General features: G+C 43.2%; 1 protein-coding gene across 1 annotated transcript in view; it reads left to right on the plus strand.

Moving 5' to 3' along the window:
• The window catches only part of SORT1 (sortilin 1), an 84,833-nt gene that overhangs the window by 36,580 nt on the left and 30,138 nt on the right, over positions 1–18,115 (plus strand). The window contains 6 exon segments of the mRNA XM_011968717.1: positions 3,297–3,370; positions 6,746–6,795; positions 7,791–7,918; positions 11,873–12,017; positions 13,141–13,296; positions 17,401–17,507. Coding sequence (XP_011824107.1) covers positions 3,297–3,370; positions 6,746–6,795; positions 7,791–7,918; positions 11,873–12,017; positions 13,141–13,296; positions 17,401–17,507 — 660 coding nt within the window.

Raw genomic sequence — 18,115 nt, forward strand, 5'->3', positions numbered from 1 at the left:
CTTTCTAATTTTTTTTCTTTTTTGTTAGGTCATCAGTTTATAAAACATACTGGTTTCTGTCGTTGGCACTCATGTATAAATATCCAAAGTCTTAAATCCCTGCGCTCCCTACCACATTCCTATACTTTCTCCAGAAACCAGTGTGTTTTCCTAACCCTCCCACTTCTCTTCTGAAGGTTCTCTGAGGAACACATTCAGCTTCTCCTTTCCTGGAGGACCAGTCTCCCTTTACTGTGGTTAAGGGCCCAAAGTGGCTGAGTTGCTAGACTGTAATAATCAGAATTATACTTTACATTTTTATGGCCTTCTCTCATCAGATAGAAACACCTGAGGAACTAGTTCAAGAGGCACATCCCTTTGCCCAAACCCAGAGATAATAAGTCAATGACTTCTGTTGTAGAGTGGCCAATATTTTTAACAGGCTCCCTAGCTAAGCCTGAGCACCAAAGTTTGAGAATCATTGCTGTACTAACTGTTTTGGGGTCAGAAACAAGATCATAACTGTGAACTAGTCAGACTGAGCAAAGGGTGACATAGGAGGATGAAGGGCACTAGAAGAGAGTTCTGGATTCTGGGCTTTCTGTGGGGAGATTTTTGAGCAGAGGTCAGGCTAGGGGGTTCCAGGAGGGCCAGAGTTATGCTTCTTTTTGAGACAGTTTTGCTCTTCTTGCCCAGGCTGGAGTGCAATGGCACGATCTGGTCTCACTGCAGCCTCCACCTCCCGGGTACAAGCGATTCTCCTGCCTCAGCCTCCAGAATAGCTGAGATTACAGGCATGTGCCACCACACCCAGCTAATTTTTTTGTATTTTTAGTAGAGACAAGGTTTCACTATGTTGGCCAGGCTGGTCTCGAGCTCCTGACCTCAGGTGATCCGCCTGCCTCGGCCTCCCAAAGTGCTGGGATTACAGGCGTGAGCCACTGTGTCTGGCCTCAGAGTTATGCTTAGCAGTGGAGACTGGGGGAAGGAAACTAGCTTGCTGGGGAGTAAGCTTCAGATCTTAGAACAATTCCTAGAAATTGGCCTCCAGCAGCTTAAGCTGAAAGCACTACAAGGGAGCAAGGAGCCCTCCCTAGGAGTGAACAGGCCCATAGAGCTCCCCTTTGACTACCGCATCTCCTTTACCAAGTGTCTCAGGGTTATTAAAACAGCACTATCCTCAGAAAGAGACAGATACAATCTGCTTCGGTACCTGAGATGTCTTCCATTTAAGGGTAAGTCTGAAGTACATATAATTGGGCTGGAGAAGAGGGACCAATTTGTACTAAAGTGCAAATAAGTGGTATCAAATTCTGCCTTGTCTTTATAAGTAGAATTAGATAAATTAGAAATGCTGGGATGTGAATATATTACCAGTTGAGAAAAAGTTAAAGGAGAATGGTGGGTGAGAGTACAGGAGTACTGAACATAAATTCTGCCTAAATAAGTTACATTTATTTCAGCTAGACTAGGACATCTCTGTCCCATCTCCGCTGAGGCCGAGCTCAGTAAGCTCACATTACCAGTGTTATGTTGTCAGTCAGGGTTTTGTTAAGTCTCTGCTACATTTCAAACTATTGGCCAATTCCTCCTTTTGAGAACTCTAATTATTTGGCTTCTGTGACATTATTCCTTTTAGTTCTTCTAGCTTTCTAGCTATTCCTTCTTAGTATCTTCCTTAACCTCCTTTCAGCCTACCCTTAAATGCCTACTCCTCATTTCACTGAGCAGTCTCTTCCACTCTTACCATTTAACTACCACCACCTATAATGTATAAGATTTTCAAATACTTATCTCTAGCCCTGGCTTTCCCCTAATGCATCATATTCCTGTCTTGCTGCCCCCTGAATATCTCTAGCTGGATGTTCCACAAGCACCTTAAATCAATTTAAAACTGAGCTTCCTCCCTACTCTTCTCTCAGACCTGATCTTCTTCCCTTAATCCTTATACTAGTTAATGATATCACATTGCATCCTATACCCCAACCAGAAAACCAGAGTGACCAACTTACACGTGCACGCACACGCACACACATCCCCCATACCCCTACCTCTCATCCTGCCCTGGAGGAAAAGTCATCCAGTTCTACTATGCTAGCTTCTAAATTCTTGCAGAGCCTGTTCCTCATGGCCAGTGTTCAAGACCTCATTAGCTCTTACCGAACTAATGTGGCAGTCATTCACTGCTTTTCCTGCCTCTAGTCTGGACCCTCTGAAATTCGTCTTTCCCATTCTCATCCAAGTACTCCACCTAAAAAAGTGAAATGGACTGTGTCATCCTCCTGCTTAGCACACATTCCTCCTGGGAGCACCTCATATGCAATAAGCCCTGGAGTCCTTACCATGGCACAGAAGGAAGGCTCTCTGTGAGCTGGCCTCACCTTTCTGCCTAGCGTTAGTTCCTCATTTGCTTACCTTGGAATTTGCACTCCAGTAATGTCTGATGGCTTTTAGCTCCCTGTACACGCTGCAGGGTTTATGACCTCCTTGCCTTTGCTAATACTAGTCTCTCTTTGTGCAGCAACACCTCATCTCCCTGTTTGCCTTCTTTTGGTCCCACTGCTCATCATTTAAAACTCAGTGCAGGCCAGGCGCGGTGGCTCAAGCCTGTAATCCCAGCACTTTGGGAGGCCGAGACGGGCAGATCACGAGGTCAGAAGATCGAGACCATCCTGGCTAACACGATGAAACCCCATCTCTACTAAAAAATACAAAAAACTAGCCGGGCGAGGTGGTGGGCGCCTGTAGTCCCAGCTACTTGGGAGGCTGAGGCAGGAGAATGGCCTAAACCCAGGAGGTGGAGCTTGCAGTGAGCTGAGATCCGGCCACTGCACTCCAGCCTGGGCGACAGAGCAAGACTCCGTCTCAAAAAAAAAAAAAAAAAAACTCAGTGCAGCTGTCTTCTTCAGGAAACTATCTCTGATGTGATGTTCCTCCTCTCCCCACTTCTATACTAGACCATATTTTATAACTCTGCATGGTGTTGAACTTTCCTCTTATCTATGCCCCTTGTTAAACTGTGAGCCCCTTCTCTCAGCAGGGAGTATGTCTTATTCATCTTTGTATCCCCAGTGCAACATCTGGTACAGTGCCTGGCACATAGTAGGCACTTCATACACATTTGTTATTCTGAACTTTCAAGACCCCAAAAGGGCCCAGATAGACCACGTGTGCGTCTGTGGAGCTCGGGCAGCTCTGATAGAGCTTCAGTGTGTGTTTTTACTGTCCTGAATGATTGGATATGAAATATTAAAGGTCATACAAGCAACTGCACAAGATAAAGCTAGAATTTTGATAAGTCATTTATAATCTTTCAGAATGGCCTGTGGGTGTCCAAGAATTTTGGGGGAAAATGGGAAGAAATCCACAAAGCAGTATGTTTGGCCAAATGGTAAGTAACAGAAGACTCCATCTGTGCAGAGCCCTAAACCCTTTTCCTGATAGTGCTGCCAAAAATCACATGAATGAATATTGAGCACTTACTGTGTGCCAAGTACTCTTCAGGGTGCCATAAGGAATATCAGAGAGGGCTATGACACAGGCCTTGACCTGGAGGAGCTTCTCATTCTGCTGGGAAAGAAGACTTAGTCTCACTTAAATGTTAGAACATAAAGTATAAAACAAGGCATGTGACTTGAGTTGCTGCTGCCTGCCCAGGGTTTATTCTCTATGAATGGTGACATCAATTAAAATACAATAAAATATAGCTTTAATTTAGGGCTTTAAATACTTCTCCATGCCCAGATTTACACTCTCCTGTCTGGAGTTCCATTTCAGTTATGTAGAACATGGCAAGGAATCAGGAAGAAAGCTGAAAGAGCTTCCAGACTCCTGAAGTCACATTGCGCACCAAAACTCATTCACTTTTCTCGGAGAGATTCCCTGCCCCTCCGGGTGCCTGCTTAAAGAGGATGGAGTGGAGGGAGCTCTTAACTTGGAAGTCGCGTCACCTTTGTTCTATCCTCACTCTGCTGCTAGTCAGGGGCTCAACCTTTCTGGGCTTTAGTTTTTTTCCTTTTGTAAAAGGAGGCTTATTTGGAGAATGTGGGGATGGCTAAGCAAGAATTGAATTAAGAGTCTTCATGCCTCCAAAATCTGATTAGGCTCAGAATGTTGTTTAGAGCCTCTTTCTCCTTTCCCTTTGACTAATTTCAGCTAATTTGTGAATCCCAGTTTATAGCAGATTGGTTCCAGAGGTGGGATATGTAACTGCTGCAATAAGCACGTAACAGCATGAGAATTACAGCCTGAGAGCTGGAAGGAGGTGGAATTACTCCAAAAGAACAGACAAAAACTTAGAGAATAAACAGTATGAAATTCTTTAGTGCTAGATCAAGAAAGTACACCTGCGTTGGTAACTTCTAATGGGAACACTGTGTTATGGTTTGATACAATTGATGTTCATGATCAGGACCCACAATACCAAGAGTTTCCTGTACTGGAGGAATCAGGAAAGTGTAGAATACAGATTTGAAATGCGTCTACCAAGATTAATTAAAGTATTAAATATATTGCTTAAATAAAGTAGGCCTTTTCTAGAAATGTTCCTTGTTCTTGAGATATAGGGTATTGCTCTTCTGTCCAGGCTAGAGTACAGTGGCACAGTCATGGCTTACCACAGCCTTCACCTCCTGGACTTAAGTGATCCTTCTCCCTCAGGCTCCCAAGTAGTTGGGACTACAGGCCATGTGCCACCATGCCTAGCTAATTTTTGTATTTTTATTTTGTGGAGATGTGGGGGGGTCTCACTGTGTTGGTCTCAAACTTCTGTGTTCAAGCAATCCTTCCTCCTCAGAACCTCCCAGAGTACTGGGATTATAGCTATAGGCCACCATGCCTAGCCCCAGAAATGTTTTTTTAATGAGGTTTTTATAGCACCACTCTGGTACACATGCCACATTTGCTTTCATTTTATGTATTCTAATGAATTGTATTTGTACCTTATACAGTTTTATCAGGAAGGAAGTAATTTTTTTTTTTTTGAGATAGTGTCTTACTCTGTTGCCCAGGTTGGGGTGCAGTGGTGCAGTCTCGGCCCACTGCAGTCTCCACCTCCCAGGTTCAAGTGATTCTCCTGCCTCAGCCTCCTGAGTAGCTGGGATTACTGGCGTGCGCCACCACACCCTGTAGTAGAGATGGGGTTTCACCATATTGGCCAAGCTGGTCTCAAACTCCTGACCTCATGATCTGCTCACCTCAGCCTCCCAAAGTGCTGGGATTACAGGGCGTGAGCCACTGCACCAGGCGGAAGTAATTTTTAAGATAACTAAGTTAAATTGTTTCACTCCTGATGGAACTAAAACATGTAGGTCATGTGTAAGTAAGACTTCAGTGATTTTTTTTTTTTTTTAAGATAAGGCCTGGCTCTGTCACCCAGGCTGGGATGTAGTGGCACGATCTCTGCTTCCTGCAGCCTCTGCCTCCTGGGCTCAAGTGATCCTCGCACTTCAGCCTTCCCAGCAGCTGGAACTACAGGCATACACCTGGCTAATTTTTGTTAAATTTTAATCATTAAAACTCATATTTAGCCACATGCAGTAGCTCATACCCATAATCCAAGCACTTTGGGAGGCTGAGATGGAAGGATCGCTTGAGACCAGGAATTCAAGACCCGCCTGGGCAACATAGTGAGACCCCATCTCTACAAAAAATTAATAAAAAGAAAAAAAAAAGCCAAGCATGGTGGTGCACTCCTGTAGTTCTCGTTACTCAAAAGAATGAGGTGGGAGGATCACTTGAGCCGAGGAGTTCGAGGCTGCAGTGAGCTGTGATTGCCCCACTGCACTCCAAACTAGGTGACAGAACAAGACTCCATCACTTAAATAAACAAGCACAACCTTATCTTTAAAACTAAAAAGTTATTTTAAAAGAGTATTTTGTTTTGTATCCTATGCAAGATTTTTACTTTTGTAACTTTTTTTTGTTTAGTGTCTAAATATGAATAACCAGGCTGCTGCTGTTTACTCACCTTTTTAGATCTCTAGTTTCTAGGAATTTACAACCTAAAGTTCTGAAAGAACATTCTCAAAACCAACACCTTTTTTTGGTTGTAATCCAGTAAGTGCCGGGAGGGTCTGAATCTAGTTCCCTGCAAACTCCCTTTCCAGGTTACGTTTTAAATAATTCAACCACTGACCTAGTTGTCTATTTGAGATGGAAGAACTAAATTATTTAGCTCATACAAAGCATTGAACTTGATTCTGAAGGGAAACAGCAAAGCATAGTACCTGCCCTGAAGAAGCTAATTTATATAGTAGGAAAGGTAAGGCACATACTATGCAAGTAAAATAAGAAACAGTAGGCAAATGCATGCCAGCTGCTCTAAAACAGAGTTTCTCAACCTCAGCACTAATGACATTTTGGATCAAAGAATTCCTTATCATGTAGGACCATCCTGTGCATCATAAATATGTAACAGCATCCCTGGCCTCTACCCGCTAGATGCCAGTAACAACTCCCCAACCCACCGCCCAGTTGTGACGATCAGAAATGTCAGAGGCAAATGTGGAGAGGGTGAATAGACAAGCATGACTGCCTGAAAGAGTTCACTTAAAGAAGTGGTAGACTATAGAGAACACGTGGGCTGGGCAGTGGGGAGCTTGACGGGCAGAGCTGTGAAGGACTAGGGCTCAGCACCTGAGAAGCGGTGCTTGTTGGTACCTGTGAATGAAGCTTGTTAGACCTGCTAGGAAGTTTGTGAGTAAGGTCAACACAGTCCTTCAGCAGTCTTAAACCATTTCTTTTCCCCGTTTTTGCCTCATTGTAGGGGATCAGACAACACCATCTTCTTTACCACCTATGCAAATGGCTCCTGCAGTAAGTATATTTTAGTCCCAGAAAATAGTGTCCTGTTGTCCATTCGTGGTAGAATTTTCTGGATTGTGCAAGGTAGAAACATAAAAGATCCTTCTATTCTCCTGAAATTGTAATAACTAAAGAAAGCTGTTAGTGATTATTAAAATCTTAAAAATAAAACCAAATTACTACACTATCCAGATCAGGTAAAAATATAGGCTATACGTAGAGGCAATATTTAATCTTAGCCATGTATTTATGTAAAGCAAATATTATGCTACAGACAACAGCAAATTGAAATGCATAGTTATTTCTACAGGAAAGCATGGGTTGTGTTTGTGTTTGCTTGTAGAAGCAACTGGCTTCCCAAATGATGACACAATTTCAAAACAGAAAGCAAAATCTTTCATTTACTCATATTTCAACAGATATTTGAGCACCTGCTCATATGCTAAACACTATTCTAAGGATGGAGAGAACAAAACACCCAAGGCCTGCCCCCATGGAATGTAAATTCAAGTAGGGGTGTTGGATGATAAACAAGAAAACCAAAACTCAAGCTGGGCATGATGGTTGCATGCCTGTAGTCCCAGCTACTTGGGAGGCTGAGACAGCAGGCTTGCTTGAGCCCAGAAGTTCAAGGACAGCTTGGACCCCCAGCTCTTAAAAGAAAAGAAAACTCAAGACAATTTAAAATGGGATAAGATAATTCTAAACTGTGCCATGAAGAAAGTAAAGCAGCATGCTGTGTCTTTGATGTTTTCATGAAACACTGTATTGGAATTAAGTAATCTCTTACCTTTCCATTGAGCAAAAATCTGAAATGTATAAAATAAAACACAAATATGAATTTCCTAAATCTAATGCTGTATCACATTTTATGTTGTCACTTGATTAACATGCATAGTATTTAAAATGCTTTAGCTATAAAATTAAGACTGATTCTAAAACAACTGCTTTGAACTAGGCTCACCAGTAAGTGAAATTTTAATTAATATTTTGTCTTGTTTAAGAAGCTGACCTTGGGGCTCTGGAATTATGGAGAACTTTAGACTTGGGAAAAAGCTTCAAAACTATTGGCGTGAAAATCTACTCATTTGGTCTTGGGGGACGTTTCCTTTTTGCCTCTGTGATGGCTGATAAGGTAGGTATTGCCTTGTTCCCTTTGGGGTCTGATATTTCTGCAAATATCTCTCCTATAGATTCTCCTTATTACTTGGCACTGACAGAGTTTCTTGTCTTTTTGCTATATTTAGTGCCACTGTAAGTGTTAGGGGTGATTCTTTTTGCAGAGGCTGATTGAATCTGATAGGCTACTCTGCACTTTGGCCTTTAGTCACCACGTGAATTCTGGTATCTTTTCTGGGAATTTTTTTTTTTTTTTTTTTTTTCCTTCTTGAAGCAGAGTCTTGCTCTGTTGCCCAGACTGGAGTGCAGTGATGCAATCTCGGCTCACTGCAACCTCCACCTCCCAGATTAAAGCAATTCACCTGCCTCAACCTCCCAAGTAAGCGGGACTAAAAGTGTGCGCCACCACACCGGGATAATTTTTGTATTTTTAGTAGAGATGGGATTTCGCCATGTTGGCCAGGCTGGTCTTGAACTCCTGAGCTCAGGTGATTCCCCCTGCCTTGGCCTCCCAAAGTGCTGGGATTATAGGCGTGAGCCACCGTGCCTGGCCAGGATATTTTGATCCAGGGTTTGGGCATTACTCAGACATGGACATCTGTAGAAAGCGCAATCTCTTGCTCATTATCCAAAAATAAAGATACAATTAGATAACATTAATTTATTGAGTGCCTACTATATGCTAGGTACTATTCTAAGTCCCAGGAATATGGCAGTGAACAAAACAGATAAATTTCCTGCTCTCAGAACTTATATTTAAGGGGGAAAATAAATACTCAAAAAATAAATATGAAGGCTGGGGGTGGTGGCTCATGCCTGTAATCTCAGGACTTTGGGAGGCTGAGGCAGGTGGATCCCTTGAGGCCAGGAGTTCAAGACCAGCCTGGGCAACATGACAAAACCCTGTCTCTACAAAATATAGGAAAATTAGCCGGGAATGGTGGCGTGTGCCTGTAGTCTCAGCTACTTGGGAAGCTGAGGCGGGAGGATCGCCTGAGCCTGGGGAGGTTGAGGCTGCAGTGAGCTGTGATCATGCCACTGCACTCCAGCTTGGGTGACAGTACAAGACCCTGTCTCATAAATGAATATGAGTCTGTGTGTGTGTGTGTGTGTGTGTATCAGGTAATTAAAGCCGTGAAGAAATCTAAAACAGTAAGAAAACAGAAAGTGTCAAGAGTCAGTGCTCTTTTAGACAGGGTGTTTAGGATGGGCTCTCTGAGACCTAAGTAAAACAAGGACATGACCATGTGGCCATCTCGGAGGAGAGTAGGATGAGGCACAGCCAATGCGGAGACCCTCAGGCTGGAGCATGCCCAGTCAATCCAAGCAAAGGGGAGAAGGGCAGTATGGAGGAAGCACAGAGAATAACAGTCCAAAGTGGGGCCAGAGGGGGCCTGACCAGACCTTATGCAGCCTTTGTAGGTCACAATTAGGATGTGGGCCTTACTCTTCCTGTGTTGGGAACTATGAGAGGGTTGTGAGCAGGGGAATGCTGGGATTTGTCTTCTCTTTTGAAGAATAGGTGTGAGCAGAACAGCCTGACAGGGGCATGCGTGGAAGCAGCAGGAGTGCCGGGAGCTCTCTCAGGAGTCCAAGCTGGGGAGGTGGTAGCTTGGCCAGGCTCTTGGCAGTGGGTGAGAGGGCAGGTGGTGAGACTGTGGATATATTTTTAAACATATTGCTAGAGGACTTGCTGATGGATTTGATGTGGGTTGTGAGAGAATTAGCAAAATTAAGGGTACCTTTAAGAGTTTTTATCCTGAGCACCTGAGTGGTGGTGCCATTTTCTAGGATGGCAAAGACTGCAGGAGGAGTAGGTTGTGGGAGAAAAATCAAGAATTCAGTTTTGGGCCAGGCACGGTGGCTCATGCCTGTAATCCCAGCCCTTTAGGAGGCCAAGGCGGGCAGATCACTTGAAGTCAGGAGTTTGAGAGCAGCCTGGCCAACATGGTGAAACCCTGTCTCTACTGAAAAATACAAAAAACTAGCCAGGTGTGGTGGCGCGTGCCTGTAATCCCAGGTACTCGGGAGGCTGAGGCATGAGAATCACTTGAACTCTGGAGGCAGAGGTTGCAGTGAGCCAGGATCATGCCACTGCACTCCAGCCTGGGCAACAGAGTGAGACTCTGTCTCAAAAAAACAAAAAAAGCATTCAGTTCTGCATATGAGACACCTATTAGATATCTGAATGCAGCTGTCAAGTGAGCATCTGGGTATATGAATCTCCCTAATTGCTATGATATTTGAAGCCATGTGACTAGATGATATCTTCTGGAGGTGTAAGTAGGTAGCAAAGAGGTGAGAGGACTGAGCAAGCCCTGAAGCACCCACAACAGAAAGTTGGAAAGAGAAGAATCCAGCAGAGAAGACTGAAAGGGAGGAGCAAGGGAGGGAAAGGGAAATCAGGACCATTGCGTTAGGTGCATTCTGAGAACAATCCACTGGAGTTGGCGAAGTGGAGGTTGTTAGTGACTTTCACAAAAGCACTTCATTGGAATTTAAAAGGCTGATTGGAGTGACTTCAGTGAGAACTAGAGATGAAGAAGTAGGCAATAAGTACAGATAACTCTCCCGAGCCATTTTGTAATATCCTCCCAACAACCCTGTGAGCTAATAGTATTATCTCAGTTTTATAGGTGAGGAAATTGAGTAACTTACCTAGGGTCAACAGTAGTGGAATCCTGCTGGAAATCAGACTCAAATTCCAGAGGTAGCCTCCTATGCTGTACTGCATATATGGTATAATTCTGTCTACAGAATTAAAATTTTGCGATGTACTTTTGAACTCTGGTTTCTACCTACAGCAATGAGAATAAGATTCAACGTAATGAGACATCTTGGTATAAGTTGAATAAGTTAAATGTACTTATCACTGACCTTTAAAGAGTATTTAACCTAAGGAAACACTGACATTAATTCTTATGCCCAGGCTAACTGTATCTAGTAGCGATTTTAAGCTATTTATCAGAGAGTTAAGTTTTAATTGCTTTCTTAACAGACTCCTTTTGCCAGCCAAATACTCCCTGATCAGTTTCCTTATAGTAATTTTTGACTCTCCTTGGCCTCTTTCCAGCCCATGCCTGTTCCTTCATCCTGGCTATTCTGAGAGACTTCCTTAGAGAGAAGGCGTGTTACATCTTGACTTCCCTTCTGATCTCCCAAATATGGGTTTCATCTCTATTTTCTAGACCCTTAATTATGTAATTCTTTGAATTATGCAAGGACTGTATGAAAGGGACCAAACTTTTATGCAGTAGTCATCATTTTAAGAATTATCCGGCCGGGCGCTGTGGCTCACGCCTGTAATCCCCACACTTTGGAAGGCCTTTGGAAGGCCAAGGCAGGCAGATCACGAGATCAGGAGATCGAGACCATCCTGGCTAACACGGTGAAACCCAGTCTCTACTAAAAATACAGAAAATTAGCCGGGTGTGGTGGCAGGCACCTGTAGTCCCAGCTACTCGGGAGGCTGAGGCAGGAGAATGGCATGAACCCAGGAAGCAGAGCTTGCAGTGAGGCAAGATCGCACCACTGCACTCCAGCCTGGGCAATAGAGCGAGACTCCGTCTCAAAAAAAAAAAAAAAAGAAAAAAATAAATTATCTGAGTGAGTGTATACAAATAGCTATAAAGCCAACCTAAAGATGTTCCCATCAAATCCTTAGCTCTACTGAAGGAGATGGACTATCAGAGACGAAGACTATACTGTCTTACAGGGCCTCATCAGAATGAAGAATTCAAAGAGAAAGCCAAGATAGCCTTACTTAAAATAGAATGGATTGTTCCTTTACCTAGAACTTTGCTAGAGGCTAGAAATTGCTTTGGTAATTGGTACTGTGACCTTTCATTCATAGCAATTGTACCCAGTGGAGAAATGGATAATAGTAATTATTTAAAACATTCTTGTTCATGTCCCTGCACATGGCATCTTGGCTGAAAATTAGAAAGATAAATACTGACATCTGTTCTAGGATACAACAAGAAGGATCCACGTTTCAACAGATCAAGGGGACACGTGGAGCATGGCCCAGCTCCCCTCTGTGGGACAGGAACAGTTCTATTCTATTCTGGCAGCAAATGATGACATGGTATTCATGCATGTAGATGAACCTGGAGGTGAGACCTTTTTAGTGGCTTACCCTTAAAAGCATAGAGATGTAAGCTTTGAGCAGCTTTTCTTTTTACATGTCGAGTTTCCTCTTACCCCTAGAAATTTATTAGTGCCTTACTGATTATTCTGTCCTAGAGATAATCTGTAGCCCCTGTTAAAAATGCCACTTGTTTTCGTACTCTAAGGTAGCTTGTGTGTATGTTTAGGTGTTCTAGAGCAGAGCTGCTCAAAGAATGGTCAGCCAGACTGGTACTGATTTACAAACTCTCTGTTACCAGGTAAGTACAGAAATTGAGAGCAAGAGTTTGGAAACTCTTCTAGCCTTTTGACAAAGCAATTTTATGTCTGTTGGATCTAATGATAAAAAATTAGGGGCTTATGGCTGGGTGTGGTGGCTCACGCCTGCAATCCCAGCACTTTGGGAGGCTGAGGCATGCAGATTGCGAGTCAGGAGATCGAGACCATTCTGGCTAACACGGTGAAACCCCATCTCTACTTTAAAAAATACCAGAAATTAACCGGGAATGGTGGTGGGCTCCTATAGTCCCAGCTACTCAGGAGGCTGAGGCGGGAGAATGCCGTGAACCCGGGAGGCGGAGGTTGCAGTGAGCAGAGATCGTGCCACTGCACTCCAGCCTGGGCAACAGAGTGAGACTCTGTCTCAAAAAAAGAAAATTAGGGGCTTATATCTACTGATTAGTTTTTATTATGTTTTACAAAAGCATCAGTTTGTGACATATTGGAAATCTTACAAATTGATCCTTCACTACAGATAGTTTGAGAAGCATTGTTCTAGAGTGTAAAGATTTAAAAAGTGTAAACTAAACACACGGCCTCTCCCACCAAAATATATCTGGGAAGAGTTTTTCTGTAGCATCTGATTAATTTATTCAACAAACTTAGCATCTGCCATATTCCAGGCACTAAGCTGGGTACTAGAATTAAAGATGGGCATAAAAATCTTGAGTATCAAACCTTGATTAATTCTCAGGTCTGAGTCTTCATCGTGAAGAGACACAGTTGGCTACTGTGTTTGGTCAGGCAGACAATCATGTGTGTGGTTAGACTATTGTTTTTCTCTTTGGTTCCACCCAAGACTTAGTATTTTTGTTTGTTTGCCTATTTCAGACACTGGGTTTGGCACAATCTTTACCTCAGATGATCGAGGCATTGTCTATTCCAAGTCTTTGGACCGACATCTCTACACTACCACAGGCGGAGAGACAGACTTTACCAATGTGACCTCCCTCCGCGGCGTCTACATAACAAGCGTGCTCTCTGAAGGTGAGTCTCAGCATCCCGGTGGTGCGCCGTGCCTTCAGTTGCATGTGGTAGGACTTGAGGCTTCGGGGAACCTGTCCTCTAGTAGTGTTGCTTGCCAAGCCAACAAGCCTACCCATGTACATTTTTTTGTTTCCTTTTTTTTTATTGTGGCAACATATGTATAACAAAATTTGCAGTTTTTAACATTGTATAGGGTACAGTTCAGTAGCATTAAGCATAGTCACAATGTTGTACAACCATCACCCCTATTTCCAGAGCTTTTTCATCATCCCAAATAGAAATTGCACCAGGTGCACAACCATTCCTCGTCCCCACCCAGTCGTCCAGCTCTGGTAACCAACATTCTATTTTATGTCTCAATGAATTTGCCTATTCTAGGTAGCTCATGTAAGCAGAATCATACACTATTGGTTGTATGTCTGGCTTCTTTCCCTTTGCATATTGTGTCAAAGTTCAGCCATATTGCAGCATGTTTTAGAATTTCACTTATTGCTTTTTAAGGCTAGAATAGATATATTCCTTTGTTTGAATATAGCACCTTTTGTTTTGTTTTTGTTTTTGTTTTTGTTTTTGTTTTGGAGATGGAGTCTTGCTCTATTGCCCAGACCAGAATGCAGTGGCTTGATCTCAGCTCATTGCAACCTCAGTCTCCCAAGTTCAAGCAATTCTCATGCCTCAGCCTCCCGAGTAGCTGGGATTACAGGTGTGTGCCACCACACCCAGCTAATTGTTGTATTTTTAGTAGAGATGGGGTTTCACCATGTTAGCCAGGCTGGCCTCGAACTCCTGACCTCAGGTGATCTGCCCGCCTTGGCCTCCCAAAGTGCTGGGATTCCAGGCATGAACCACTATGCCCAGCCTATTTTTCATTCCTCCATTGATGGACACTTAGGCTATTTCCATTTTCAGCTCTTATGAATACTGAATGCTGCCAAGAACATTGTTATACATGTAACTGTTTAAGTCAATGCTTTCAATTCCTTTGGGGATATATGTAGGAGTGAAATAGCAAGATCACATGATAATTCCATGTTTCTCTTTCGGAGGCAATACCAATGGGTTTTCCATGTGGTTGTACCATTTTACATGCAATACAAAAGTATTCCAATTTCTCTACTTCATTGCAAACATTATATTCTGTTATTTTTGTAAAAGCAATCCTAATGGGAGTGAGGTAGTATCTCGTTTATAGTTTCTTTTTGCATTTCTCTAATGACTAATTATGTTGAACAACTTTTTATGTGCTTGTTGGCCGTGTGAATATCTTCTCTGAAGAAGCTTCTGTTTGAGTCCTATGAATGGCAGTGATTTTTAAAGTTGTGTTCACTGATGCTCCTCTGGTGCTTATGACAATTTTTGCACATAGTAGATGTTCAGTAATACTTGCTGAATGAGCCTATGAATAAACGACTGGACAGCCTTGCACTCAAAACCATACAATGAACACACTTTAAAAACATTTAAGACTGAGCCTGAAGTATGATAGGCAGGAATGGGGAGGGAAGGGCATTTTCAGCTGAAGGAGCTACACATGCAAAGTATCAGATTCGCAGGAGGGTTTGGCCTGGTGGTGGTGGTGAGACATTGGGTGATGCCAGGGGAGGAGGGATCAGGAGGAGAGTCTAGCAGGGACAGACCAAGCCCATGCAAATTCTGGCTCCCTGTTTTAAATAAGTTATGGTAAATAGAACTAGGAGTGAGAAGAGCAATGGCAAGTAGAAAAGAAGATGTTTTGAGTCTGTGTTGCTTAGGTTATAAAATGAGTCTTCTGTATTGGGAGATGTAGGCCTACGAGAATAAGCCTGAATTTGACCCACTTCCTGCTCTTCCTCTTGTTAAGGGTGCATAGCGATAGCCAACCAGGGTTCTTCTTGTGTTCTACTCATTGGCTCTACAGAGCTCACCTTTCCTTAGGCCAGTTATACAAATAAACACATTAGTCTCAAGTACAAAGACTCTTAAAGTGTCATTTTATTTATGTATTTATTTTTCAGTAGGAGGTAGGGGCTGTTTTTATTTTGTAAAGTCCTGGCAGTGGCCTACAAGGTCCTGGAGATGTGGCTCCTGGTTTCCTCCCTGACTCACCTCCAGCTCTTCTCTTTCTATCTGCCCTACCCTCATCACACTGTCCACCTGCCAGTTCTTAACACACCAGGTACACATGCACATGCACGAATTAGAGTTTGCACAGACAGTTCCCTCTGTTTCTCCAGGTACCTGCAAGGCTGATATGTCTGTACTCATGTATTACTTTTTGAATGAGACCTTCCCTGACTATCCTATTTTAAATTCCAGTTTGCCCTCCCCTCCTCACACACACACTATCAATCCACCTTTAGCTGCGCAAGTTTTTTCCATAGTGCTTATTTTCTAGCATACTACATAATTTACTTATTTACTATGTCTGGTGCTTGTCTGGCCCTACTGGAATGTATTTTTCACAATATCTTTTTTGTCTATTTTGTTCACTGATATATTCCCAAAGGCTTACAAAAGTTTTCACACTGGGCACAGTGGCTCATGCCTGTAATCCTAGCACTTTGGGAGAGCAAAGTGAGTGGATCACTTGAGGTCAGGAATTTGAGACCAGCCTGGCCAATATGGTGAAACCCCATCTGTACTAAAAATACAAATTAGCCGGGCCTGGTGGCACGCACCTGTAGTCCCAGCTACTCGGGAGGCTAAGGCAGGAGAATTGCTTGAATCCGGGAGGCGGAGGTTGCAGTGAGCCGAGATGATGCCACTGCACTCCAGCCTGAGTGATAGAGCACGACTCTGTCTCAGAAAAAAAAGAATTTTCACATAGTAGGCACTCAGTAAATGTTTGTTGAATAAACTAATTCTCCTTCATTTGCTTTCTCATTTGCTTTTTCTTAGAAAACTCAAAGGAGCCCAATCGTGGTGGCTCACACCTGTAATCCCAGCACTTTGGGAGGCCAAGGCGGGTGGATCACCTGAGGTCAGAAGTTGGAGACCAGCCTGACCAACATGGTGAAATCCCGTCTCTACTAAAAATACCAAACATTAGCCGGGTGGCAGGTGCCTGTAATCCCAGCTACTCAAGAGGCTGAAGCAGGAGAATTGCTTGAACCCAGGAGGTGGAGGTTGCAGTGAGCTGAGATCCTGCCATTGCACTCCAGCCTGGACAACAAGAGTGAAACTCTGTCTCAATAAATAAGTAGATATATAAATAAATAAATAAATAAATAAATAAATAAATAAAAATAAAGGAAAACTCAAAGGATATTATCTCTGAATTTAAAACCTGCAACAGTTTATATCATTGAAAATAAGAATGGGGAAGAGACAAGGGAAAAAAGAAAGGTATAAGAAAAATAGGATATGGAGTAGTAGAGAGACAGTAATTCAGAGTTATTAACCTGGAACTATGCGCACTTATTGAATCTCAAGAGTCCCTGAAACAAGCCTAGTGTCATGGCCTTGTCTGAATAAACGTTAGGATGCCTTCCTGTGGTAGACTTTACTTCCCAGGCAAGCAAACAGGGAAGGAGAATGGACATCAGCCTGTTCATGTTGGTAAGGAGTTAAAAGGTATCTTTTTCAAAGAATATCAGTCCTAGATAATTTGTGGAATTAGTTGGGTCCTGTTCAGGTGGGACACCTTCTTCAAATATGTTTTTTTTTTATTTTTTTGAAACAGAGTTTCACTCTCATTGCTCAGGCTGGAGTGCAATGGCGTGATTTTGGCTCTCTGCAACCTCCACCTCCCAGGTTCAAGTGATTCTCCTGTCCCAGCCTCCCGAGTAGTTGGGATTACAGGCCCCCACCACCATGCCTGGCTAACTTTTTGTATTTTTGGTAGAGTCGGGGTTTCACCATGTTGGCCAGGCTGATTGCAAACTCCAGACCTCAGGTGATCCCAAAGTGCTGGGATTACAGGTGTGAGCCACTGCACCTGGCCTCAAATGTCATATTTAAAGTGCTGCTTCATTACTCACCAACAATGAGCTGTTTTGTGAGGTGTTACAAGCTTGTCGTACTCCAGGGGCTATATGGTCTCAGGAGAGAGTTATGCAATGATAAACTAAATCTAATTAGGTACTTCCAGTGTATCAGGCTTAATGTTGTTCTCTTCCCATTCAGATAATTCTATCCAGACCATGATCACTTTTGACCAAGGAGGAAGGTGGAAGCACCTGAGGAAGCCTGAAAACAGTGAATGTGATGCTACAGCAAAAAACAAGAATGAGGTTTGTTTACTCTAATGTGTGCAGAGCACAGCAGCCTTTCCGTTTTGCTCTGATCCATGCCAGGCTTTTGGATGATGAAGTTTCATACTTGATTAGGGTCCTCAGAATAAGATGGAAAGTTTTGAGATGAGAGTAATGAAATTAACTTAAAATTTGGGAAGTAAGAACTGAGGAAAGGTCAAAATATTATGGATTATTTGTCTTTTAAAGAACAAAACTGAGGGCTAACAATTTGTGGTTCGTTAAACTGCTGAATTAAAACAATGGCCAGAGGGGCTGGTAATTAGTTAGGGCTCAACATGGCAGCTGGGAGACTTTAGAGATTCTGCAAGAAGCCACAGCTCCGCCACTCATAAGCAGTGCACAGTCTTGCTCGTTGGAAACAAGAGGAAGAGGATCTGGCCTTCTTTTCCCTCTCCCTAGGCTCCCATGGCCAGTGGGTGGTGACCTGCTTAGTGCACAGGGACGCAAGGCAGGCCTCCTTGCAGAGAGATTGGGAACCGGAACTACACACGTGTCACTCCAGGAGATCCAAAGCCAGGAGTGACAGGCAGGCAAGGAAAAAGGGGGAAAAAAATAAGTTTTTATCTGACTCTCACAGAATGAGA

The sequence above is a fragment of the Mandrillus leucophaeus genome, unplaced genomic scaffold (genome assembly GCF_000951045.1).
Source record: "Mandrillus leucophaeus isolate KB7577 unplaced genomic scaffold, Mleu.le_1.0 Scaffold857, whole genome shotgun sequence".
NCBI classification, from domain to species: domain Eukaryota; kingdom Metazoa; phylum Chordata; class Mammalia; order Primates; family Cercopithecidae; genus Mandrillus; species Mandrillus leucophaeus.